General features: G+C 46.5%; 2 protein-coding genes across 2 annotated transcripts in view; one reads left to right on the forward strand and one right to left on the reverse strand.

The window, feature by feature from the left end:
• Pla2g7 (phospholipase A2 group VII) overlaps positions 1 to 7,999 on the forward strand; it is a 44,448-nt gene extending 36,449 nt beyond the window's left edge. The window contains exons 10-12 of the mRNA XM_041655824.1: positions 2,439 to 2,609; positions 6,838 to 6,986; positions 7,497 to 7,999. Coding sequence (XP_041511758.1) covers positions 2,439 to 2,609; positions 6,838 to 6,986; positions 7,497 to 7,633 — 457 coding nt within the window. The 3' untranslated portion in view covers positions 7,634 to 7,999. The remainder of the gene's footprint in view (positions 1 to 2,438; positions 2,610 to 6,837; positions 6,987 to 7,496) is intronic.
• A 2,913-nt stretch (positions 8,000 to 10,912) lies between these two features.
• Tdrd6 (tudor domain containing 6) lies at positions 10,913 to 27,094 on the reverse strand. The gene is made up of 6 exons (XM_041656428.1): positions 21,052 to 27,094; positions 18,012 to 18,139; positions 16,474 to 16,563; positions 12,579 to 12,642; positions 11,753 to 11,755; positions 10,913 to 10,971 (listed from the first exon to the last, which is right to left on the reverse strand). Exons 1-6 carry the CDS (start codon positions 27,092 to 27,094, stop codon positions 10,913 to 10,915), a joined length of 6,387 nt encoding a protein of 2,128 aa, XP_041512362.1.
• Between the last annotated feature and the right edge of the window lie 292 nt (positions 27,095 to 27,386).

Raw genomic sequence — 27,386 nt, forward strand, 5'->3', positions numbered from 1 at the left:
ACACAAAAGAGGGAACTGTTTTTTTCTGAAATTCTACCGATTAGGGGATCTTTGGGGTTTGTGCATCTTATTATTTTTCTATATTTGTTTGTTTCATGTTACATGCATGAATGCTTTGCCTGCCTCTATGTGTGCTGTGCGCTGTGTGCATGCTTTGTGTTGAAAGAGGTCAGAAGAGGGCATCAGATGCCCTGGAACTGTAATTACCTATAGCTGTGAGCTGCCATGTGGGTGCTGGGAACTGAACCTACGTCCTTGGCCAAAGAAAGAGTTGCTCTCAACACTGAGCTATCTGTCTCTCCAGCTGAAGCTTTACCATTGCTCTTTGCTTCATCGAGTTTGTACATTTTCCTAGGAAGAAACCATTTCTTCATCCCGTTACCAACACCTTTCCCTTGCCGTTGGAGTAGAACAGCAATGCGCACGGATGCACTGGCATCTCTGTAGTAGGATGTGCAGCCCTTTGGGTGGATGCCTGGCGTAACACAGCTCTATGCTAGCTTGTTGAAAGCCTCCACATTGATCTCCAAAGTTCCTGCAGCAGTTCACACCTGTCCCAACAGTGAACAAGGCTGCCTCTTTCCCCGTGTTCTTGCTGGCATTTGTTGATTTTCACTGAGATGAGATTGTCTCTCTAAATAGTTTTAATCTGCACCTCCATGTTGGCTAAGGATGTTGCACTTTTCAAAATACGTATTTACCATTTTTTTTTTCCTTTCAAAGAACTCTTGACTTGGTACACTTTGGCCCAATCTTCTCCTGTTGTTGTTTGGTTGTTCTGAGTTCTTTGTGTATTCTTTATGTATTCATGTCTGCCTCATATGTGGATCTTAGCTTCGTTGGGTGAATGCATGTAGAGACCAGGAAACTAGAAAGGGACTCAGGAGCAGTGGAAACAGAGGCTGTGAGGAGAGTGGGGGATGCAACAGAACACACCGTGCCATGAGGGTTCAAGTGGGGATGCGGGAATGCAGATGGCATGGGCAGAGGAAGGGGCAGCCCAGACTAAGTAAGCAGAGCATACCATGAAGAAAGCTGCCACTTGTCAAGCTGATTTTAAAATCAGTTTTCTTATCCTTACCCATCCCCCATTGTCCTCATTTCTCTATAAAGGGCTTCACATGTTCTCTTGGGAATTTATCTTTATGTTTTCACTGTGACGTGCTTGTGATAGTATTGCCACCATTTTACCGAAGACATTGGGTTTTGAATTTTATCGTGAGCTTTTCTTTTCTTTTGTCTTTAAAATGAGGCTGGATCTAAAATCATAGTTACTGGGACCAAAGTCAGACAAGAGCCCAGTTTTCTAACATATAGAAACATTGTCTTTCTTCAACGACTCATCCTAGACTCACAAAGACCTAACTGTCTAGGGAGTGGTCTGGACCATTTGAGATGTTTCCCCTCAATGGAAGGGCGTGTTCTGCTGTCACCTGCTTAGCTTACGGGTGCATTTCCAAAAAGGCTAGGGAGCAGGTTCCAACTGAGTGGGAAGAAGAAAGCTTGATTTTAAATGTTGTACATTTTATTTTCACAATTTTCAATTGTGTGTGTGTGTGTGTGTGTGTGTGTGTGTGTGTAAATGCAAGTGCACAAGGAGGTGTCAGATTTCCTAGAGCTAGAGTTCCAGGTAGTTGTGAGCCACCTAGTGTGGCCCTCTGCAAGAGCAGTAAAGACTCTTAACCTTTGAGCCATCTCTCCAGTCCCCAAAGTTATATTTTCTCAAGGGTTCCTTCATGTGTTTCACCCTCTAAACACAGTCCTCTGTGACTGGGTATCTTGTTACTCTGAAATAGTGTAACAGACGCACTGTGGAACACCGAAGACTTTGGGAATGGGCTGGAGAGATTAATCAGCAGGTGAGAGCATGCACTGCTAATCAGTTCCCAGCACCGTGTCAGTGCATAGCCACCTCAACTCCAGCTCTAAGAGATCTGGCGCCATCTGCTGGCTTTTGTGAAAATCTGCATATACCGCCCCCTCATGTACACACTGATACACACACACACAGACAAACATTTGTACACACAGAGAGATACACACACAGACACACACACAGAAATAAACATTTGCGTGCGTGCGCGCACACACACACACACACACACACACACACCAAAAACAGACAAGCAAACAGAAAAAGCTTAAGAAAAACAGAAGAAAAAAGGCAAATGGCTATTTTTCAGTTTTGAAGTAATTGCAACTGATTTACAGGTATTTTGGAAACTTTGTGACAAAAATGAATATTGAAAACTTTAAGAAAATGGCCGAGAGGCGTGTAGTAAGTTGCTGTGGCAGGAAGGTCTCTCTCTGCTGGCAATGCCAGGTCAGCAGTGTTCCAAAGCCCACCGTAGCTCCCTCCCGAGAGCCACGTAGTAGGTTGCTGGGGTAAGATGGTCTCTGCTGGCCAGCCTACATTCTCCATCACTGTGTGTCTGCAGATGCGGGATCGCTCTCGATCCATGGATGTATCCGGTGAGTGAGGAGCTGCATTCCAAAATCCCTCAGCCCCTCTTCTTCATCAACTCTGCCCAATTCCAGTCTCCTAAATCCATCGAGAAAATGAAAAAGTTCTATGAACCTGGCAAGGAAAGAAAAATGATTACAATCAGGTAAGTGCTCACTTGCTAGATCCTAGACTTGAAACTTGGTGGAGTGGCTATCATCATTGGGGAGTCTTTGCAAAATGACTGTGCTGGTGGTTAGATTTTAACATAGAGAATATACGCTGCCACCTCCAGCACTCTTAAACTTTCTCTCTTTCTTTTTTTCCCAGGACAGGGTTTCTCTGTGTAGCCCTGACTGTCCTGGAATTCACTTTGTAGACCAGGTTGACCTCCAACTCAGAGATCTGCCTGCTTCTGCCTCCAAGGTGCTGGGATTTAAGGTGTTCACTAGCACAGCTGACTTACTCTTTCTTTTTTGATGTGATGAATGTGTTTTGCTTGCCTGCCTGCCTGCCTGTCTGTGCACCAAGTGTGTGCAGTGTCTGCAGAGGCCAGCAGAGGGCATCAGATCCCCCCAAAACTGGAAGTGCACACAGTTGTGAGCTTTGGGTACTGAGAGCCAAACTCTGGACATCTATCTGCAAGTGCAGCCAGTGCTCATAACCATGGAGCCATCTCTCCAGCTCTAAATAAAAATGTTTTTAGTTCTTATATTGGCAGTTTAGTCTATATATTAGATACTGACTACATTCATCTGAACACTTGAACATACCAACATACTCAGGGGAGAAGGAGTGAGGGACAGCAGCTCATCCTTAGGCCATGTAAGGAAGTCTTTGAAGAAAAAGTGAGAACATCTATTGTGCTTATCTGTTGGAACAACGCATGAGTTTATGAACTTTGCCAAGCTCTAAAAGGATGCCCTTGAGTGATAGCCATATGCTTATATCCTGATGTGGCTTTAAACTCTCAAAACTATTATTCAAATGGGGCTAGAAAGATGCCCAGCAGTCAAGAGTGGTCGCTGCTCTTGCAGAGGACTGAATTTTGGATCCTAGCTCCCATGTCAGGCCTCTCACAAATAAATGCCTGCATCTCCAGCTCCGAGGGATTCCATGACCTTTTCTAATCTCTGTCAGCAAGTGCACAAAACACACACACACACATGTGCACACACATACACACGTGCGCACACACATACACACAGAGAGAAATAAAAATAAATATTTTTAAAAAGACTTTCAAGCAGAAATATAGCTCACCTTTCTATTCTCTGAACCCTGGTTAATTCAGGAGAGGGGAAAAAGGCAGGAAGGATGTTCCTAAAATAGTTCCACCTACCCATAATTTGGCTTTCCAGCTTCCATTTCCATAGCTCTAGTGACCTATGGCTAGTTGTGGTCAGAGAATATTAACTGGAAAATTCTCGAAGTAACAATCCACCTTTTCAAAGTGTGAGCAGCTCTCTATAACATAGTGAAATCTTGTATCATCCGGGCTTGATGGGAACCGTTCCTTCATCCAGTGCATATATATTCTATGTGCAAACCTCTTGATGGTTACCTCTTGTCACCCAGCCATCAGACCAGCTATCATGGGGCTAAGTATTCAAGATAAATACAGTTCAGTAAACTGGTGAGGAAGGGAAAGAGAAAGGCAATTACTTTTCCATTTCTTCCCCTTTCTCTTCTTTTTTTTTTAAACTTATTGTTTTGGTTACTTTTCCTGTTTTTGTGTTAAAGACAACAGCAACAACACACTTCTCTGTGGGCTGGAGAGAAGGCTCAGCAGTTAAGAGCATCGCTGCTCTGCCTGGGCATCTGGGTGATCTTCCCAGCTCCCACATGGCAGCTCCCAACCATCTGCAGCTCCAGTGGAGATCAGATACCTCATTCTGGCTTCCACGGGTACTTACTGTACATGTGGTGCTCAGACACATTCAAGCAAACACTCATACTCATAAGATGAAAATGGATAAATTATCAAAACAGTCAAAAAAGAGCACTCACTACTAAAAGGGAAATGAAAAATACTCTGAGAAGAGTTAGCTCACAGTTCAAGGTGACAGTCTGTCAGTGTCACAGAGCATCAGAGAATTCCCGACAGGCATGCATGGGGTCTGTCTGTCGGGGATCCCACAGTATATACATGGGGTCTATCTGGCGGTGATCCCACAGTATATACATGGGGTCTTTCTGTTGGGGATTCCACATATATACTTGGGGTCTGTCTGTCGGGGATCCCACAGTATATAATGGGGTCTGTCTGGCGGTGATCCCACAGTATATACATGGGGTCTGTCTCTCTGTGATTCCACAGTATATACATGGGGTCTGTCAGGGATTCCACAGTATATACATGGTGTCTGTCTCTGGGTGATTCCACATCATATAATGGTGACAACTGAGATTTGATTTTGTTTCTAGACAGGCTCTTACTCTGTCTTATCTTAGCCCTGGCTGGCCTTGACTCATAGAGATCTACCTGTCTCTGCCTCCTGAGTTCTGAAATCAAACACACCACCACTCCCAGACCCACATATATTATTTTAATTATAATGCATTAGGCTTCCTGTATTTTTCAAATGTTGTTCCAGCACTTGGGAGACTGAGGTAGGAGGACCGTGAGTTCGAGTCTACCTTGGGCTATAAAGACATTGTCTCAAAGAAAGGTTTCATTATTCTTTTCATAGGTGAACAGGACCGAAAAAAGAGAAACAAACAAAACCCAGGGATGGCTCTATCTTTGCTTTCACTTGCTCCTGCCCCTCCCGCATTAGGGAAACTGGAGGGCATCATCCCTATCCCCCACTAGGTTAATGAATGGGCGGAGTCATTTCCAGCTGAAACCCGTTGTTGGGAGAAGTGGCCCTACAGTGGGTCCTGTAGAACTGAGAGTTTAGACAGACGGTGAGGCACAGGCAGTTTAAAACTTTATGTTAATGCATTTGTATTTTGGAGTCTCTGATTCGTAACCGGAAGTCTAACAGAGCACTCAACCCTCGGACGCCGCCTCCATCTGCAGTCTGGAAGCAGAGGTGGGGGAACGCTCAGCTCCCTTACACAGGCTGGGGTCCCTATCCCATGCTGTCTTGCAATGGGGGGGGGGGTCTTCACCTGTGCCTGATGCGATTTCTCCCTACCTCCTTTCTGGACTCACCTCTTAACCTTTATCTTCCTTTCTCTGTGCGAGCCCTGGATTGGAGATGGCTCAGTAATGGAGAACACCTGCTGCTGCCGGGCACCAGACTTTGGTTCCCAGCACCCAAGTCAAGTGGCTCATGACACCTCTTGTAACTAGATGGGATTGGAGAGGGAAGAGCTACTCTCGGAACAGGCTCTCAAGGAATGCCGGAGCAGGCTCTCAAGGAATGCCGATAGTAGATGGGAGGAGAGTGGCGAGCCAGGGTGTCAGGTCGCAAGGGGAGGCACAAGTGTGGAGGAAACACGGAAGTGCCACAGACACAAGAAGTATCTGAGGTTTCAGAGTAGAAAATGAAGACATAAACCCTCGGAATGACTGATTTGGCTGCCGCAATCTGCGGCTGGTAAATTAGAGAGCCGCCGTGTAAGTGGTGTAAGCTGCTTACAATGAAATACAGGAGCTGTTCTAAAAATCTCTAATCCTCGCTGTTCTGCCTGGCATTAAATAATACTATGCTAAGGGACAGGGGTAGGTGGTAAGCTCTGTATGAGTTGACGACTCTTTGAACACATACTACGTTCCATCTTCTCGGAAGTTTTTCTGGTCAACGGAAGACTGTAATTTTTTCTAAAATTAAGACGCAGGTTGCGCCAGTTAGTTTTTGCCAACTTTATACAAACCGGAATCATTTGGGAAGAGGGAGCCTCAACTGAGATATTACCTCCATCAGCCTGGCCTGTGGACTTGTCTTTGGGGGCATTTTCTAATGACTGATGTGGGAGGGCCCAGCCCACCTAGGAGCGTGCCACACCTGACTGGGTCCTGGGTTCTATAAGAAAGCAGGCTGAGCAAGCTATGGGGAACAAGCCAGTAGGCAGCTCCCCTTCACAGTCTCTCCATCATTTCCTGCCTCTGGGTTCCTGCCTTGTTCTTGCCTTGACTTCCCCCAATGAAGGACTGTATATAATCTGAAAGTGAGCTAAACCATTTCTCCCCAAGTTGCTTTTGGTCATGGTGTCTATCAGAGCAAGAAATATAAACTAGGGCACAATTTTTCCCCCTAGCAGGAAGAGGTATTGTATTTCAGGATCCTTAAATGGACATCTTTTGACCCACATGTATATCAAAAATGACCAGATTCCACATTCTGTTTCATTGTTTTGCAGAGAATTGTCTAGCTGGGCCAGAATCACTTTTGTACAATTTTTTTTTTCAAGTAACAGGAATTATAGGTATCTTTCTCTTTTAGGGGCTCAGTGCACCAGAATTTTGCCGACTTTACTTTTGTAACTGGCAAAATAATTGGGAACAAGCTGACATTAAAAGGAGAAATAGACTCTCGTGTGGCCATGGACCTCACCGAAAAAGCCTCGTTAGCTTTCCTACAGAAGCATTTAGGTAAGAGACGGCCTTCCTCTGTGACTCAAGTTGCTTGGTTCTCAGGACAAAACCATTCCTTGTCTTAGTCTTATTATAGCTTTTCCTTTTGTTTTTTTTTTAGTAGACAAAGCAGTAAACTAATTTAAAAAGGAATACTTCAAAAAGTGAATTATGGTGCCTTGCATTCTTTAATATGTGTATATTATCTTTAGTGTATATATGCATTAATATATGTATCTATATCTATATAAATATAGGTATGTATTCTTGTTGAACCTAACGTTCCTTCTATGGAACGTGGGGTGAATTTTCATGTCAGGGACACTGAGAGCCACTTGCTTTTCTCTCAGCCTCTCTGGAGATTCTGCATATGCTAATGCAACCTGGTGACCCAGACAGAACTCCTGGCTACCCAGTGTTCTGGGCTCACTGTAATGGTTCCGTAACTGGTGGTTTGATGGCGCCACCTAGCGGCACCCAACTGTTTAAGAGTCTTGACAGTGTGTTATAATACATATATATATATAGGACTTCATAAAGACTTCAATCAGTGGGACCCTCTGGTGGAAGGACATGACAAGAATCTGATCCCCGGGCCACCCTCGAGTGTCGTCGCCCAGTCCCTGGCTCTGCAACACTCTCCAGAATCACACGCCCAGAATTAGAAGAGCTGGCTACACAATCTACTTGTGAAATTCAGAGTGGCAATAAGAGAGAGAACGAGAGAGAGAATGGAAGAGATAGAGAGACCTTACTGTATTTATCCAAATAACCATTTTTTTTAATGTACGCTGTACTGTAGAATAATGATGGATGCCTAGACAAAGATTTTTTTCCCATGTAAACGTAAAGAATACAATGAAGAGCATATGAAAACCATTACCGGTCTAAATCTTAATTTTCCACAGCTGGTGGTCTTTGTGTCAAATGAGAATCTGCTTTCCTAGTATTGTTTCAGAAAGGTCTATTGATGGGACGATGGCGGTGAAAATCAAGATTCCCAAACTTACAATAAAAACAGATCATCCTGTCTTTGGTTTTCTGTTCTGAGCAGCAGCATTGAGTTTGAGCCACGTAGCGTCTGCATGGAATCTGGTAGCGTTTCTCTGACTTTTGGCTGAGGTAAGAAACCTCAGCTAGAGCCATTGTCCTGATGCAGGCTTGGTGATGTTGTCCCGTTTCAGCTGCTGGTGAGATGTGACATGGTGGGGTTTTTAGAATATCTGGGGGCAGGGGCAATAGAGTTGGTATTTTAGGTTTTCAGTACTTTAGTCTCTGTTTACTAAATGGAGATGCTGTGGTATTAGGCTGTGTGAGGCAGGCCAGGAATCCCAATCCCCCTCACCCCCAACAGTAGCTGTTTACCCAAAGACTGTGAAGGGCACAAAGGAAATGTTCAAACTTCTCAGCTAACCTGGGATGGATGATTAACAGCTAAGCGAAAGTTATGTGCGCTATGCGTGTGCGTGTGGGGTGCTGCATGTATGGTGTTCATGTGCGCATTGCCTGCGGGTGCACATGTCATTACACACATGCGGATGTCAGAAGACATCTCCTCACCAGTAGCCATTAATGTAAAGTAGATAGATAAAATTCCTGAACACAAAACTGAAGGCTTTTGTAATCTGGCCATAATGTGTCTTCTCGCCCTCTTGGTAATTTATAGTATTTCTCTATGTCAGCCAAACTATCTTAAGAACAAGCCATGTTTTTCAATTTGTAATAACTCTCTCTCCTCTGTGTGTGAGCGCGCACATGCACACGTGCATGCCTGTGTGTGCACGCACGCACACACACACGCCTGCCACTTGTGCAGGTGCTGGTAGAGCCCAGAAGAGGACACTGCCTTTCCTGGAACTGAAGTTACAGTTATAAGTTGTCTCACATCGATGCTGAGAACCGACCTCTAGTCCTCTGTAAGAACAGTCTGCGTTCTTGCATCTTACCTGCCGAGCCATCAGTCTGCCTCTTCCTCATTCTGTAATGCAACTCCCTCTCCATTCGCACTTACTGAAATAATACCCATGTGTTGTTGATGAAGATGCTTTTGCGTTTTCAAGGCAGGGTCTCCCTTGCGTAGCCTCGGCTAGCCTGGAACTCACCCTGTGGACCGGGCTTGCTTTGAACTCAGGTCTGCCTGCCTTTGCCTCCGGAGTGCTGAGTGTAAAGACCTGTGTCACCATGCCCCGTTTTCAAGGTGCTTAATTCTCGCTGTTCCCGTGGGACAGCAGGGGCCAGTATTTTTAGACATACACTATCGGTTTGCATTGGGTGTACCATTTTATTTGAGATATGGCTAAGTGCTGTGGCTGAAAGGAATTTTTATTCAAGAATCTTTTTTTAAAATAGAGTTTGTGGTTTGTGCAGATGCTCAAAAGAGAAAATTGATTGGAAAGCATCCCACGAGCTACAGTTTAGAACATGAACTAGCACACGGGCATTTCCCAGAGGAATGAACAGTGCTTTACACATCTCAAGAGCCATTCATGTTGTGTGTAATATTTTTGTATCTAATCTTTAAGGAAAAAATTGTAAAAGATTTACTTTTGTGTACATGAGTGGTTTTGCCTGCCCGTAAGTCCCTGCGCCATGTGCATGCAGTGCCCACAGAGGCCAGAAGAGGGCACTAGATCCCCTAGACTGGAGTTAACAGGCTCGTGGGCAGCAGTGTGGGTACTGGGAACCAACCAAGTGCCCTTTGAAGGAGCAGCCAGTGCTCTTAACTAACTGAGCCATCTCCCCAGATTCTTCTGCCCAATTTTAATTCTTCCAGAAGGTTTTCAGCCACGGCATGGGTAAAGAGCAAAGTTTAAGGGCAGTACACGGCCTTCTCAGCTCACATTTCAAGTGTTTGGGGAAAAGTGTGGCTCTGGACGCTTTCCATTGCACGGCCCCGTGGACACCAGTTTTCAAAGTATGAGCTTGGAAATGAGATGGATCCGGTTTTAGTCAAGCCCTTCACATTTTTCAACTGGCCACGGGCAAATAATTTCTAAAAAGCTTCAGTTGTTTTCCTCTGTGAAACCTGAACAGCCTGTACCCCGGAATTCATCGTGAAAATGGGGAATTGCCTTTAGGGAACCAGCTGAGAGGCCAGGGAGAGGTTTCAGCTGGGAAAGGGGCTGCCCTCACTCTTGATGGCCTGAGTTCCAGCCCCTGGATCCTGGTCTGCACATGGGTGCCCGTGCAGGCAAGCGTCTACACACACATGTCTTAAAAGAAATGGAATCTTAAAAGCACCAGCTGCGTGACTCACAGGTAAAAATTTTCTTTTCTTTCTTTTTCCTTCCTTTCTTCCTTTCTTTTTTATTGACAGGGTCTCATTATGCATCGCTGGCTGTCCTCAGTTTCACAAGAGAGGGTACTGCCTCTGCTCTCGAGTGCTGGGGTTAAAGGTGTGCACCACCAGATCAGAACTAAGTATCCATGCCTCTGTTACAGAGGAGAGACAGAAAATCAAAGGAGACCGTCCCAGCTTTCAGGATAACCTTTATTCAAAGCTCCTGGTGCATTTGTGTACACAGTGGAAACAGAAAAGCAGCTACCTATTAAGGAGACCAATGGGACAAAGTTTCAAAATCAAAACAGTGCTTCTTAGATATGGCTAACAGCCAGGCTGCCTGCTAGCCTCCTGCCATTCTCATCATGAACCTAGAATTTTCTATTTGAATATAAACAATCTATTGAAAACATACCATTTTTATGAATATAGTAATGTGTTATCAAATTGTTTGGCAAAATAAATTATCCTGGCTGAGAAGAAAGACTACAGGCTGCAAGGCAAGCCCGGATGCCTCTAAAGAACAGTGAACCGGCTGCTTCGCCAACCCGACACTTGTAGTTTCCATCACAGATCAGTTTCCCCTTACGGACAGCTTCCAGGGGTCTTTACGTTTGGTCTGGGTACCGTGTGACTTGTAAAAGGCAGCCTCTGACTGGCAGGTCTATATATTCAGAGTTGTATCGGCATCACCTCCACACTCCTCTGAAACAGAAGAAAGGTCTGAGTCAAGAAAGCATCCAGATAACAGGGCAGGAAGGAAGAAGGATGGCCTAAGGGGTACACAGAATCATTATAAAGAAGTAAGGTGTTTTCTAATACTCCGGCTCTCTGTGCCTAGTCCCAACACTTACTTAAGACATGATGAAATTAGCTCATTTCCTCTCTTTCTAGAATGAGGAGGGCATACAAGGTGATGGATCAGTTTGTGGATTAGCCTGGCTCTCCCACATCCCACTACGGTCACAAGGGGCCCATTTCCTTCTGAATGTGCTGTGATTCTAAGAACCAGCATGCTGACCTGGTCTGTTTTTACTTTACCGTGTGTGTGTGTGTGTGTGTGTGTGTGTGTGTGTGTGTGTGCATACATGCATGGGAATGTGTGGAAGCAGAGACAACTTGGCAGGAGTCAGTTCCTCCTTACACCATGTACTGGTTAGGCAGGTTTTTTTTGTTTTGTTTTGTTTTGTTTGTTTTTTTGAAGTTCACACAAGTTAGGGTCAACGAGGAAAAAGGAACTTAAAATTGAGAAAATCCCTCCGGTAGACTGGCCTTTAGGCAAGTCTGTGGGACTTTTCCACGTGGGAGAACCTACTGCCGACTGTGGGTGGCGCCAGCTCTGGGTAGGTGGTCCTGGGAGGCCTAACGAAAGTAGCTGATGATGAATGGGAGAGCAAGCCAGCAAGCAGCATCCCTCATGGTTTCTGCATCCTCTCCTGCCCGAGTTCTTGCCCTGAATTTCCTCAGTGATGGATGGACTGTGACTGCACTGTCCCGGATAAACACCCTCCTCCAAGTTGCTTTTGGTCATGCAGTTCATCAGTGCAATGGAAAGCAAACTGGAACACATCACGTGGGATGCAGGGACAGAATGCAGGTCAGCAGGGCTTGGCACTGGGCCGCTATACCCACTGAGCCACATGGCCACCCACCCAGGTACTGTTTGTGAAAAAGAAATGTGAAGTTCTGGGAGTAGTCAACAAACCGAATCTTGTCATGGAGATAAGCTAATGTCCAGAAAGAAATCCCAAAGACTGACAGACAGATAAATTCAATACTTAAGTAACTCTGAGCAAGCACCTAACTTTTAGGTTCTATGTATTGTTTTACAGGATATGGAGAATGGCTTAGGTACGTGCACAGCCCACGGGTACACAGCCCATGGGTGCACAACCCATGCGCATGGAGGTCAGAGGACAATCTGCAGATGATGTTTCTCCTTTCACCACGTGGGTCCCTAGGTTTGAACTCAAGTGCCCTCCCCTGCTCCCTGATGCCAGCCATCTTGCTTGTCCCGAGAAAAACATTCCTCACTTTTTAAAATGTTAACTTGTCAAGTATAGAAGTTAACTTCCAAGACATATTCAAAACACCAACAAAATTCCCTCGGACATCTTCCCCCCGCCCCCGCCCCCCGGACATCTTAACAAGTCTTCTTATTGACCCCATCAACCACATTTAAACATTTTATCATCCCACCCCGCCCCTACCCCTGCCGCCACCTGGTTCCGCTGACACCCACAGACGCTGAGAGATTATAGCTAATGCTGTCTGCAAGTCTTGGGCATTCTGGCTGACAAAGGGGTTGTGGCTTTAGATAGACAGGTTACCTTTGACGGCGGTGTCAACCGACGACACGAAGGAAAGCTCCTTCTCCACTGTTTGGAATGCGGCCTAGCAAATGGAACCTCTGAGTTATTATCATTATTAAAGTTGTAAGCACAGAGTAGTTTAGAGTCAGAACCTCACCATGGATGACGAGAAATTACTGATGAGTGGTCATGGTTTGGTTTCAGAGCCAGGCACCGGGATCATAAACGCGCCTCTGTTTGCCAAGTTCTCCCTCCCAGTCCCATCTCTGTGGGAACATTCCATACAGGCAGGAAAGTTCCATTCGTGGATGTATGCTCTCCCAACCCTGGTGGCTTTGTCTGATGACAGAAGGAGAAGGTGTTTGTGCAAATGGATGTGCTAATGTGCACCTATAAGTTCCAGCACTTGGGGGGAGGGAGACAAAAAAGTCAGAAGTTCAAGGTCAACCTCCACATAGGGAGCTCAAGGTCAGCCTGGGAAGATGCAGTGTACTTGGCCCTAACGGGAACATTCACACTGTACCCGCTGCACTCCAAACTCAGGTCATTGCAGAAGGGAGCAGTAAGAGTCAGGGGCAATACTTGATCACATGTGTGTTCTCAACACAGCAGGGCAGCTGCGCACACAGAATCTTAAGACAGCACGCACAAGTCCCACGCAAACCCAAGTTTGACCAAGCCCAGCACAGAGATGGGTGTTGAGCCTTAAATCCCACCCCTAGCCATGGGGACACTGGCAACTGGGAGAAGAGGCGACAATTTTCTCTGGAGCCAATGGTCTGCTAAGTCAATTCTGCCCCAGTGCAAAACTGCACACTCAAAGCCTGGGCAGCACAAATTCATCTCAAAGGGTAGAAAACAAAGGATTCAAGGTTGAGGGGAGGGGAGTGAATCTGGAAAGAGCTGGGGAAGGAGGGGTTCAAAGTTGGGTTGGTGGGAGAGGGGAGTGAATCTGGGAAGAGCTGGGGAAGGGGGTTCAAGATTGGGTGGGTGGGGGAGGGGAGTGGACTGGAAAGAGCTAGGGGAGGGGAGGTGAATATGATCAAAACACATTGCCTGAAACTCTCAATAAACTGAAAAAAAAAAGAAAAATTATAAGCCAAGCTTTGGAAAAAAATGGGAAATGGGCCATCACTCTTCAAATAGCTTCCATTTATGGTGATACTCGAGTTATTAATGATTCTGGTCCCTTCAATAACTACTAGCATTATGTGCAAGGGAAGCTTACTGGTAAGACATTCTGTGGTAAAACTAAGTCAGACAAAAATTCTTAAAAGAAATCAGAAAGACACCTAAACACGAATGGCTTCATGTGTCAAAAATTAATGCACAGATAACTCATAACACTCGTGTAAGTGGGTGTTATCTGAGTTTTCCCACTTCAGAGAGAGGGTCATTGAAGTCCCATCAGTAACCAAATCAAACAATGGTGCCACTTTTCTCCTAAGTCGTTTCTCAGTATCTGCTGATTGGCTTAGTTAAGGCCTTCAGCAATTGTTTCTATGAATGTCCCATTCAGGTATTCCTAAGTAGGTCCTCCCGCTCTGCTTTGGCTGCTACAGGCATTTTATCCAACTAGAGTTCTACATACCTATGTTTGGGTGTGGACTCTGCAAAATCCACAGTGAGAGCAAAGCAGAAGGGGAAAGAATGGGAGTAAAACTGTAACCGGCTGCTGTGGTCCACAAAGGGGGTAAAGAGCAAAGCTCACCACGTTAGCAACCACGCAGTCTGAAGATGCTGCAGGCCCTGTATGTCATACCTTGCTTCCAGCCTTCTGGAGTGAGTGCAGCCAGTATGGAGTGAGCTGGCTCCCTAACCTCTCTCTTCTACTCATGACAGTTGTCCTTTTTGGACACAACGAAAACAGGCAAATACCGGGCAGACAATGACAAGAAAACTGGGACATGGGAGGTGGGCAATTTACTCCTCATCCCCACCTGTATTACCTTTGTATTGAGAGTCGGCCTGTGTACGATTATGTCACTATGGTTGACTTAATAAAAAGCTGAATGGCCAATAGCTAGCTAGGGTTTCCCGGCATAGAGGATTCTGGGAAGAAGGATGGAGTCATGAGAAGACACAGAGGAACCATGCCATGTAGGAGATGAGCTAACAAGCCAGGAACTAGTTAGAAATAAGCCTAAGCTATTGGCTGAGCTGTCTCAATAAGTCTCTGTGTAGTGATTGGGAACTGGCTAGAGGGACAGAGAAAGACACTATGACCCTGAGTTCCATCAACAGCATTCATATAAAAAGCAGGGTATGGCAGAGCATGCTTGTAGACAGTGGCACAGATAGGCAGCAATCTGAAGCTTGCTGTCCAGTCAACACAGCCAAACCAAAGAGCGAGCCCCAGTTCCCAGTCAGAGACCCTGTCTGGAAACCAAACCCATCAGGGGGGATGGCTCCTGGGGAACATGAGGTTGACCTCTGCCCTCCACATGCATACACACGCATGTGTGCCCTCCGCATCCAAAAGGTGATACAACACAGAGGAATTCTCAGGGGTGAGAAAGCACATGCTTTGTTAGCCCTAGCACCAACTATGAGCTACGGCTAAGTTTCAGAACAGCCCTGCGCTGTGCTCGTCCACAGTAGCCTGGGAGGTTCTCATACCTGTCTACCACTGTGTAAGTTCCAGAATGACCCCCACAGTAGCTGAAGTACTGTGAGTACACCTGAGCAACAAGGCAAAGGCCTTGAAAACTGAACGGACATGGGAACCATGAGCCATAGACAGATGGCGATTACAGCAGGAACCTCTGTCAACCAACTACTGAAAGTACAAAACCCTCAGCCTTCTCCAGGGGATGTGTACAGGACCCGGGTCTTAATAGATTCGGAATGCTCAGTACATTACCCAGAATGACCCAGCTCACCAGGAAGTAGGGAAACTTAAACTATTTCTCCAGGGAAAAGCCAGTCGACAGAGGTGAAGTGATGACCAGGCATTGCAGAGAATTCAAATGCAGCCATCCAAACACACAAACTTCCCCACCCAGGGACACATCCCGAAGGCTGTGGAAATCACCCACCATTATAGTCCTCACAGACTATGACGCCCCAGGCTGCAGCATTTGTCGTGTGTGTGAAAGAAGCTTGAAATTCAGTGTGAGCAGTAAATGGTGCTGGGAACCAAAGCTCCAGCCTGTTTGGCTTCTCAGACTGCAGAGGCTGCTACCTTTTCATATTTAACTTTTAAAAACAGTTCTTTTGTTTATGTGTATGGGTGTGTCTGTGTGGGTATGTGCAGGATGAGCTCAGGTGTCCTTGGGGCCAGCAGAGGGCGTCAGATCCTCTGGAGCTGCCCAACCTGGGAGCTGCAAGCCCAACTCAGGTCCTCTGCAAAGCAACAGATGACCTTAGCTCTGAGCTACCTCCAGCAACTTCGTTTTAAATTTTGTATTTTTTGTAACAAAAAAAAATACACCATATGAGACATCAATACCATTCTCTTTCTTCCTCTCTTTTTCTTTCTTTCTTCCCTCCTTCTGTCCCGCCCTCCCCCCTCCCTCCCTTTGTTTTTGTGAGACAAGGTTTCTCTGTGTAGTCCTCGCTATTCTAGAACTCACTCTGTAGACCAGGCTGGGCTCAAACTCAGAGATTCTCCTGCCTCTGCCTTCCCAGTGCTGGGATTAAAGGCATGGACACCACCACCTGGCTCATTTTCTTTTTCATTCTTTAACCTCAAAGTGAAAATTCAAGGAGTAAACCATGAATGCTTAGTTGCCCCAAGTGATACGTGACCTCCAATCCCAGAAACATTTGGCACTGATGTTCTCAACTGTTGTTGATAGTTTTTTTTTTCTCCTTCATTTTTCCTAACACCGGGGCTTTGAAAAGTGCTTGTCCAACTGTCTTGAAAAATGAATAACAATGCTTGCATTAGTTAATGCTTACACAGTCATACCTCAGAGGGGTTCTTATCTACCTTGGGGATACCATTCCAGACATTCTCGGGGCTTACTGTCTCCTCCTCGCCATTGGAAAGGTTCAAAACCTACAAAAGGAAAGAGACCACTTAGTAACAAAACCAGGCAAACTCCACAAACTGTAAGAGTGAAAACAATTTCATCAGCAGCTGGGAGTATAGCCTTGTTGGTAGGGGGCTTGCCTAGCATGCAGAGCTCTAGACTCAGTCCCCAGGGGGTAACGATGCAGATGCATGCCTGTCATGCTCAAGAGGTAGAGACAGGGGACTTAGATGTTCAAGGAAACCCCTTGCTACATATAGTTTCAGACCAACCTGGGTAACATGAGACATTGCCTCAAAAGAAAAGAAAATGGTTATATTAAAATTTACCCACTATTTTAAATGCACTAGTATAAACACGTTGAATATGTATATTAAGAGATAAAAATAATTAAAATTTAGACCTCAAGTGTTCCAAATATAATGGAAAAAGATCTACAGTCAGGCAAAGACAATAGAACGCAGTACATACAGTTCTGCCCCCCAAAGTCTGCTTCTGCATGCTCAAACACTCAGATATACAACTTTTTGGGGGGAGTAGAGTTTGAAGCTATAGGGAAATCTACACAGTAACGGCAGAGTGTTTCTCAGAAGAGGAAATGGGTAAAGGAAATATTTAAAGATAATTTGGGATTAATTACGTGGTGAGCCAGACGTGGTGGTGCCCACCTTGAATCCTAGCGCTTTGGAGGCAGAGGCAGGCAAATGCCCGAACTGGAGGCCAGCCAGGGCTACACAGAGAAATCCTGTCTCAAAAAACAAACGGGATAAACACTCAGCAGAGTGTTGCCTGCTTAATGTTTAAGGAAATTCATGTACATTCTACACAGTGGTTCTCCTATTTTAAGATTTGTTTATTTGTGTGTGTGTGTGTCTGCATGTCTTTATACGCACCACGAACATGCAGGGCCAATTCATTAAGGTCTTGGATATGCAAGTGAAAAAAAGAATACAAGGCATTTTTCTTTTGGGACGTATGGCTAACATACAGGCAGAAGAGGGCGCTTGTTTCAGTGGCACTGGAGTTACAGGTGGTCGTGAGCTGCCTCACAGGAGTTGTGGGAACCCAGCTAGGTTCCTCTACAAGAGCATAAATGCTCTTAGTCCCTAAGCCATCTCTCAGTCTTAATGGTGTAAAAAAATGTATATTCTTGAATCCCCAGCTACAGAAATTCAGACTTGGTAAGTCAAGGCAAGGCCCAGGAATTTAAAGAAGAGGCCAGCAATTTTAGACTCTCTGGCTTTCCAGATTGCAGAGAACAAAACAAAATAATACCACAACAAACTCTAAATCCCTAAATGCCAGTGTTTCCATTCAAAAGTGAGGTAGATTTGATTCTCACAAACTTCATCAAGGTGCCAGGAGAAATGAGCAGGGATAAACGAATAGCCCTGGGATCTTAGACAGTCTGGGGACATCGGTAAAGCTCTTACAGCACGTGCCGCTCGAAATAAAGTCCTTCACCTTCCCTTACCCTTGTTCCTTCTTCGGCTAGTTCCAGAATCTCACATTTAGACCACGTGTTCTTTAGGCTTGACCACACGACGCACTTTGATCCAACAGAGAAGCCTTTCAGAGTGTAGGTGTTCTGTAGCTGATCTGCTAAATTGAATACAGGAAGACTCAGTGTGCTTAGCCTAGCACCTTAGTGTGAGACATGCAAGAGAAGCGCTTTCCTAGTCTAAGTTTACCGTCCGTGTTTAATCAGTTACATGCAAGGCATATGTTGGGAGATTTTCTAAACATCTCTTTCCTCGATTATATAATATACAATATTATATATAATATATATAATAATACATGTATGTGTGCATGTGTACGTATATGGGGCCCCAACTCTATATAATATTAACTATGTCCACAAAACCATCATTAAATTTGACCTCTAACTACTTAAGATTACTACTAAAAGCTGGTACTGTCCCTATCAGTGAAAGTGTCCCAGCTTCATGGCCTATACCCTACCATATACACATCTATGAACACTAAAGTCTTGGATATGCATGTGAAAAAAAGAATACAAGGTATTTTTCTTCCCAGTCTGGGCTATATGGCTAACATAATGATCTCCAGTTCCATCCAATTTTCTGCAAATGCCATGATTTCACTTTTATTTGTGGCTAAATAAGATTCTGCGGAGTATATTTACCACATCTTTGTTGTTGAATCATCTGCTGATGGACATCCAGATGATTCATTCACAGCTCTTTGTGGGTGATGCAGCAATAACACGGATAAGCAAGTGTGCTGGCTGGTTTTATGTCAACACAAGCTAGAGTAATGTAGAGTAAGAGGGGCTCTGAGCTGAGACAATGACTCCCTAAGAATGGCCTGTGCGGCATTCTCATGACTGATGACGTCACAATGGGCCCATCCCATTGTTGGTGGTGAGCGAGCCATAGGGAGTAAGCCAGGGAGCAGCACCCATCTGTGGCGTCTGTACCAGCTCCTGGCTGGAGATTCCGGCCATGACTGGCCTGGCTGAGGGACTACAAGCTAGAAAACAAAGCAAACACTTCCCTCCCCAAGTTGCTTTTGGTCAAGGTGTTTTATCATGAAACTCTAATCAAGGCAGCAAGACCACCTGGGAGGACTTAGGAGCCCTTTGGATACATACCCAGGGATGGATGTATTTATTACAGTTCAATTTTTAACTTTTTGAGAAGTCTCCTTACCAATTTTTACGGTGGCTATACCAGTTTCTACACCCACTAGTGGCGCATAAAGGCTCCTCATTCATCTCATCTGGGTCAACATTTGCTGTCATTCGTTTTCCTGATGACAGCCCTGGGACGAGGAATTTCAAAGTACTTTTAATTTGCCTGTTTTCATGATGGTCAAGGACGTTAAATGTGTTAAAATATTTCGCGTCTCTTCTTTTGAGAATTGTCTACTCAGTCAATTGGTCAAATTATTGATCAGAGAATTTTGTGGGTTTTAAATGTTTAATTTTGAAAGATCTTTGTATATTTCAAATGTTAGCCATCTGTATGAAATACAGCTGGCGAAGATTCTCACCCATTCTGAACATCTTTTAAACAATTTGATTTTCAATTATATTTGAATCTGGGTGTGCATATGTGCACACGTGTGGGTACCCAAAGGCCAGAAGAGGGATCTCTTGGACCTAGAGTTACAGGTAGTAATGAGCTCGAGTCTTCTGCAAGAGCACTGTGTACTACTGACCCATGAGCCAGCTGCCTACCCCTGTATGGGCTTTCAGGGCTTAATGCACAGGCTTCAGCCCTGGATGACAGTATAAGATGTCTAACTTGTAAACTGTTTGCGACAGGGACTAAGACACGGCCAGAGGAGACTGCACCATGGTGTCAACACTGAGGATTTCTTGGTAGTAAGAATCTGTGGTTTTCATTCTCCTTAAACTGTTACTTTTTCTATTTTTGTATCATGGTTCAAATTTAACAATATAAATATAGATATTTGACAAGCACAAGGCTGATCACGGAAAGTAAAGAGGGGAAACCATTTAATGTGACTTTCACTGTTTTGTTGTTATTTTCCTGGGACTAGAGAGATGGCCCAGCAGTGAACAATGTGTCCTGGCTTTCTGGAAGATTGCGCTTATTATTTAAACTAATAATAACTGTGGGAGTTTTGTTGTTTTCTTAAAATCTTTTTAAGAAGCAAAGAAAACAGCAAGTAAGGCAGTTAATATTTATCCATTGCACTCTGAGATTTCACCCGACTGTTGGCTTTTCTTGATTAAATTAAATCTAATTTTTGTTTAAAGGTTTCTACATGAATGGCAGACTCAACAGATGATACAGTTAGGTCCAGGAAAAAAGTAACAGGCAAAGTGACTTCCATTGTGAATTTATTTAAAGGCATCCTTGACTAAAGGAAGGCCATGTTTTTAAAACTTAGCAAGACGTTTACTGTCTTGATTTTAACATCTAATTCCTTACAGTTCACTTGGGATTGTCCTTTTTTAGACACAGGTTCTAAAGTATTTATTTTGTGTGTAAGGGCCTCAGTGTGTGCATGCAGGAGCATGTGGAGGTCACAAAGCAGGGTCAGATCCCCTAGAACTAGAGATAAATATGGTATGAGCCTCCAGGTGGATGCTGGGAACCAAACCTGGGGCCTCTGCAAAAGCAATAAATATTCTTGACTGCCAAACTCCTAGCCTCTTAGTCATTTTAGTTTTAAACCTAGAATCCTGTCATTTCATTCAGCAATTTGTCATTTCACACTGATTTTACAACTGTGTTTTCCATGCTTAAAAATGTCCTTCCTCCTGAGGCACAGTGGTGCAGACATGTCATCCCCACACCCAGAGGCTGAGCCAGAAGGCGCAGGAGTTTGCGGTTAGTCTGGTGTACAGACAGAGACTCTCTCTCTAAAATCCAGACAAGCAAAATGCAAATCTGAGTACATTACTTGAATTTAACATTTCTTAAAAATTCTAAGTAACTCATGTAATAGCTATCCTCCATGTTTTGAGAACAAACAAGAACCATGGAAAGATTCCAAGTTGAAAGAGATCAACACACCTGGTACAGCGCTCCCGCACTTACTCCCGTCTCTGGCGTCTCCCTCGGAGAACAGAGGGGCCAAGGCAGCCGTGATATCTCTGTTTTCAAATTGTGGAGACTCCTCTTCGAATATGTTCATTTCCTCGTGTGTGGGGGAATCGCTGCTCTCCTCGTGGTGGTGGGGTGGCAGCATGCTCTGGCCGCCATCAGAAGAGGCCACACAGCTAGATTTTCTCTCATCCTCAGCACACCTGGACTTCTGGATGTCCTGACTGACAGTTGCCGATAAAGGACTTATACTGTCCTCCAAAGAGAGCTGGGGCGTGGGGAGTTCCAGTTCTAGCTGCTTCTCCACCTCACAGTCCAGGGGAAGTTGTACCATAAATGGCTCTAGAGCGGCTCCTGCTTCACAGCCTGGGGACAGCGGTGCCCCCGGAGACCCCAGTCCTAGCTCTTCCTTCTCTTCCTCCCCTATGGGAGAGTGCTGTAACTCAAAGGATTCCAATTCTAAGAATTCTTTGCAGTCCTCATCCAGGGAGAGCGGTACTTCCAGGGAATTCAGTTCCGCTAACTCCTTCGTCTCACTCGCGTGGGACATTATTGGGTTAAATCCTGAAACGTGGTAGCTGTCTTCAAACCTGGCTCTGTCCACAAAATGGTAATCCAAGCTACCTTCCAGCCTCTCGGAACCCATTTTCCCTTGGCGTGAGTTCTCCAGAGCTTCGAAAATATTATGGGTGCTACAATCGTAGAATTTACTTGGCTTGGTTTCAATGTTTAAATCCTTTTCAATTCTCTCGGAGAACTCACCTGCCCTGCCTTCCACATATAATGTCTTCTCGGGTGCCATTTTATGACCTGGTTTCTTAAGGTCAAGGTCAGGACTGGTGGGCCCAAAGCCTCCCTTTCTGTCTGGGCCATGCTTCTCATAGTACAGGTCATTCTTGGGAATGCCCATCTTAGCATATTTCTTCATCTTTTCATTAATGCTTTCGCCCTTGCTTTTCAGCTCCACAATTGCTAAGGGGATGGCACAAACATCCCTTCTGATATCCAATATTGTTATCTCCAACACATCTTCTGTCACTATCTCATAAAAATAATCATTTCCCTCTTGAGGGCACACCCCGCCAGAGACGGTGAATCCCGAGAGGCAGCACGGGAAGGCTTGCATGGGGACTGATAGAAGCTCAGACGAGACGTTCCACAGTGCTTTCGGGTCCACGCAGTCTTCCATGTTCCCGAAATCCACAAGCCTGACGGATACAAGGTGATCTTCACATATGTTAGTGATGAGGGCTCTGTAATAATGTCCATCTTCTCTGTACCTCACGATACATGGGTCTCCGATTTGGGGACACTGGAGACAGCTTTTCTGGTCCGCCAGCTGCTTCGCAGCACTCTGAACCTCGGTTTCTAAATACTGCAGCTTCTCAGAATCAGCAAACTGACACCAAAAGTATTCGGGTCCGTCTATCACGGTGGCATAGGCTCTTACCGACTTGGCTGTGGGATTATACCAGTTAAGAAACACTGACGTGTCAATGCTAGGTTTGGCAGTGGACTTTGCACAGTCCCCTTTCATGATTTGGGTAGTAAGTCCCATTTGAGATTTTTCCTTGAACGGAAACCTGTTAATCATATCTTCAGCTATGATTCCATGCTCATCCGCAAGAATCACTTCCCAGGTGCCTTGGAATTTAACAAATTCACATCTTATCTGAACCTCATCCGTCCTTTGGGAAAAGTAGTTCACCATCTCCTTACAGCTCACCATGTCGGGTACCAAAAGCCCCCTTAGGGAGCAATGGAGGCACAGTGCTGGGATCACAGCATCGATGGGGCCAAGCTTACCCGTTTTATTAGTGTGGACCACAGACATGTTGCCATAATCTATAAACTGTACGGAGAGAAGGTCATTGGGTTGTTGTTCCAGGACCACTGCTCGGTACCACAAGTTATCTTCTGAGAAAATGGCACATATCACATCCCCACTTTGCCAAGGCGGGCCTGTGTGACACGGGGGCCTTGTCCTGACATCATTTAATCTCTCTGAAAGACGATTGATCTCGGCTTCATCTTCCATCAGCTGGATGTAAAAATCTGAAGGGTCATTAATGTGCGAGACATACACAGAGGTCTTTAAACCAGGCGCTATTGTCTTTTGTGGGAACTCACAGAACTTTGGAGGCAGGTCTTTGCTGCCCGGTTCCCCCATTCTTCCCTCAGGAAGGGTGGAGTCTGGTTTGGGAGCACTTGTGGGTGAGTTGCCAAATATATCTTCTTTCTTTTCCCTCGCTAATGGAAACCCTCCATCATTTCTGTTTCCCATAGAGTCCTGATAGGTGACTAGATTGGCCTTTGAGAAGCCTTGTAAATATCTGAGTTCCTTGCCTGCTGGACTGAGCTTGGGTTTGCACGATTCGCCCATTCTCTCTCTACTGCGCGACCTGCTCTCTCCCGGCTTACTCAGATACTCTGTAGGGGATGACTTCATGGTCTCACTTCTGTCTTCAGGGGTTTCGGTCACACAGAGGATTATTTCATTCTCTCTGTCATTTTTTCTTGTGCTGTTTCGGTAACCAAGGAGCCCTAGCTTCTCGTTAACGCTGGCGTTAATTTGGACGCTTTCATCATAGAGCTCTATAATCAGGCGTCCATCTGGGTCTTTGGCGACGACCAAAGCCTTCAACGACTTATCTAAAACCGTCTCCTGAAACCACGCTGTAACCTCTTCTGGGATATGAGTAGGAATGTCCGATAATGAACATTTAATGGCTTGCATGGGTAAGAGCAGAACATCGTAGGCATCTCGAGGGATCGGGAGCAGATGGTCACTTGCTGCATAAGTGTTGCCAAAATCAACGAAGAAGATTTTGTTTGGCTCTTTTTCAATTACTCCCCTGTACCAGTTACCATCGGTATATTTGGCAAGGCACAAAGTTCCAGGGACCAAGGGGGATGCCTTTACATCCAGCAAGGCTTTACTTAGCTGCATAATGTTGTATGATAATTGTTCTAGAATATTCGTATTTCTTGCGAGTTGGCAATAAAATGTCCAAGGGTCCTCCACATGTGTCACGTACACTAATTCTTCACTTCCGATTTTTAGGTCATGTGTAGAATAGTAGTAGGAATGCAGCTGAACAGAGGGCTCCAGAGGCTTCTGAAGTTTCACTGGCCTAGCAAGTCTCTTTTCCACTAAAAAATGGCAGGCACTCTGAAAAGGTGTTAGCAAGTCCACTACGCTGAACCGCTCTTCATCGTGCCTCGATGCCAAAGCAAAGAGTGTGCATTTTAATTCCAAGTTATTCTGCCAAGCATCATCTATAAACCCACTAAAAGCCTGCACCGCCTTTTCATCCCAAACAAAGGGGTTGTCGCCAGTCGGCTGAATTAAATTGTAAAGACTGCACCGAAATGCCTGAGCTCTGACCTTGAGAAAGGCGTCACTAACGGAGAGTATGTTCCTCACGGATATCACGTCTTTGTCTCCGTAGTCTACAAACACCACCCTGACGTGCTCCAGAGACGGTGCACCACTAATCACAGCTCTGGACCATCTTCCATTTGCTGTTCGGATTGCCAGACAAGCACGTGTGTCCCCCTCGTAGGGAGCCGGATCGCTTTTGCAATAGTCCTCAATATCACACATCAGGGTTTGGAATCCCTGCGCGTTCCTCATCAGCTGACACCAGAAGGAGCCAGGGGTTTCGATGTGAGACACCTTCACTTCAACAGTACTGCCCACTTCCAGCTCCCCTTTACCACAGCAGTCTGGCATCGTTTTCAGGTAATTTAGCGTAAAAAGAGAATAATCGGTTGTTACCTTCTCTCTGTCCTGTCCAGTCTGTGCGGTGAGAACATTCGAAAGGCTTACTGTGTCGGTCAAAGCTTCAGAAAGAGATACGGGTTTGTTGTCTTTCTTGGCTTTCTGTTCTCCTTCGACATTTTTGGCAGAAGATATTTTGTTGGTCTCTGCAATAAAATGACTTGAACCATGCCCCGGGGAGTCGGCACTGGCGTTTCCTTTCGTTTCAAACTCCTGGTACTTGGCGTATCCAGCTTGAGCGATGACTTTGCTGATGTTTTCCTCCCCGGTTCTGGATTCATCAAGAATCTCTATGACATACTGATGATTCTGCTTATCAAGAATGTGGACCACTAATTCTTTGTGGAGCACTGTCTTTTTAAAAAATGAGATCGCCTCCTGGCTCCAACTTTTCCCCAAAGGCCAGATGTCAGCCAAGGAGCACTTCAGAGCCAATATTGGCAGCTGCCTAAACTGGGGGAGCAACATCCTCACGTCACCCCAGTCCATGGTCTCCGAATTACCCCTGTCTACCAAGAACACCTCCACACTCTTGCTGATTAGCCGGGTGACCATGGCGCGGTAGTAGCCGTTTTCTTTCCACTTGACGCAGCACAGGTCATCTGGCTCAGGCTTCAGAACCACCCCGTCCAGCTTACTAGCCGACGAATAGAAGCTGCACATCCTCTTCAGCAACTTGCTGAAGGTGCTCTTGTGCTTTCTCAGACGAATCCAGAACTCAGAAGGGCTCTTGACAAACTCCACCTGGGCGTCATAGAAGGAGTTCATCTTCAGCCTGATGTGTCTTAAGGAAGGGAGGGAAACTTCCTCCTCCATCTCCTCGGCAGGGGACTGAGACTGAAGTGCCATCTCCGCTTCCTCCTCCTCTTCCTCCTCTATCCCCTGGCTCTGAAGAAATCGGTCAGCCAGGCAACAGGACTGTACGCCGAACACACTGTTGAGGTTAATTCCGTCTTCCCCGTACAGGGTGACATAATACATGTGCTCGAAGGAGCAGTAAAATTCAATCTTCGCATTCACTGCCTGGCCCAGGATCAGAGCTTTCAAGTCACCTACTTGGGACCTGGACCAGCCTCTCCCACAGTCCCAGAGCCCATACAGAGCACAAGGGTAAGTCACCACGGGCATTCGAAAATACTCGGGCAGCAAGTAGCGAAGGCTGCTGCAGCTCACTAGCTCTTTTCTGCCGTAATCGACGTGAAGCACCTGGGCACAGCGCTGAGGCCTGAAAGTCTCAAGCAAGAGAGCCCGGTACCACTGTCCGTCTAAGCCACAGGAGGCACATGGAGACCCCGGCTTGTCTGGGCTCTCCTCCCTCTCCTCCCAGGTGGCACTGCCCGAATCCTCATTCTCTGTCCCTGTGGGCGCCCGATATACCTGAGCCATGCTCTCTGAGAGGCGGTGGATCTCCTGCGACAGACTCCGAAGTTGGCAGTGAATGCGGTGGGGATGGCACACTTGGGTTACAACCACAGGCTCTGTCACTCCCAGCTGCAGTTGGGGATAGAAGTAATCCAAGCCAGGATGCTCTTGTTTGGGGGCGGCTCGAGGGAGAACTGGAGCTCCAGAGCTGCCCAACCCAGCTGCAGTCAGGTAGCGTTTGAGCAGCGAGCAGAAGAGACTGTCCGGCACGTGCCTGGCCAGGCCCAGCTCCTCCATCTGCTGAGACACAGCGGGCACCTCCAGCAGCACCAAGCGATGGAGGAGCAGCACGTCCAGGACCCGTCCATGCACCTCCTTACCCTGCAGGTTGCTAAGGAAGTCCACGGCACTGGGGGACCAGTGCTGGGGTTCGCCACCGCCGGTGCCACCGCCGCCCGTGGGCACCAGGCCGGCCAGCACACAGCCCAGCACCTCCGAGGGCAGGTGGAAGAACTCGCTGCGCCCCGGTGCCAGCGAGCCCGCGCCAGCCGTAATGGTGCGGCCCTCATCCAGCAGGAAGACCCGGCTGTCCTGCGCCTGGCGGCTGACCACGCGACAGCGGTGCCACATAAGTCCCACCTGCACCAGGCACAGCTCTCCCGGCGATGCCGAGGCCCCACCCAGAGCCCACGGGCCTCGCGTGGCTGCGGCTTCCTGGATCTCCCGGCTCAGCCGCACGTACTCTTCCCGCCGCTGGCCCACCAATCCCCAAAGCTGCACCGGGATCACCTCGGGATGCACGTCCACGAAGGACACCCGCAGGGCCAGGGAGGCCCCCGGAGTGGGCAACCCTGGAGTCGAACTCATGTCTGCGGCTGGCGTAGAGCTGCCCCGCGCTTCCGGAGACAGTCCCAGCTAGCCAGGCCGGGCCACCGACGCAAGGGAAAGGACTCCTGGAGAGGCGACCCTTCGGCCAGGCGCCTAGCGCAGGGCCAAGGGGACTCGCGACTGGTAGCAGCCGGCGGCCGGCCAACCGCCCACCGCGCCTCGCAGCCTGGCAGCGCGTGGCTGCTCGCCTTTCCGGCGCGGGAGACCTCAACGCTGCCTGGACTGTAGCCTCCTGGCACAGGGGACACCCGGGGACCGCCAGCAAGACTGG

This window comes from Microtus oregoni, unplaced genomic scaffold, assembly GCF_018167655.1.
Source record: "Microtus oregoni isolate MIOR12 unplaced genomic scaffold, Mior012 000007F_ref0000211, whole genome shotgun sequence".
In the NCBI taxonomy this organism is placed as follows: domain Eukaryota; kingdom Metazoa; phylum Chordata; class Mammalia; order Rodentia; family Cricetidae; genus Microtus; species Microtus oregoni.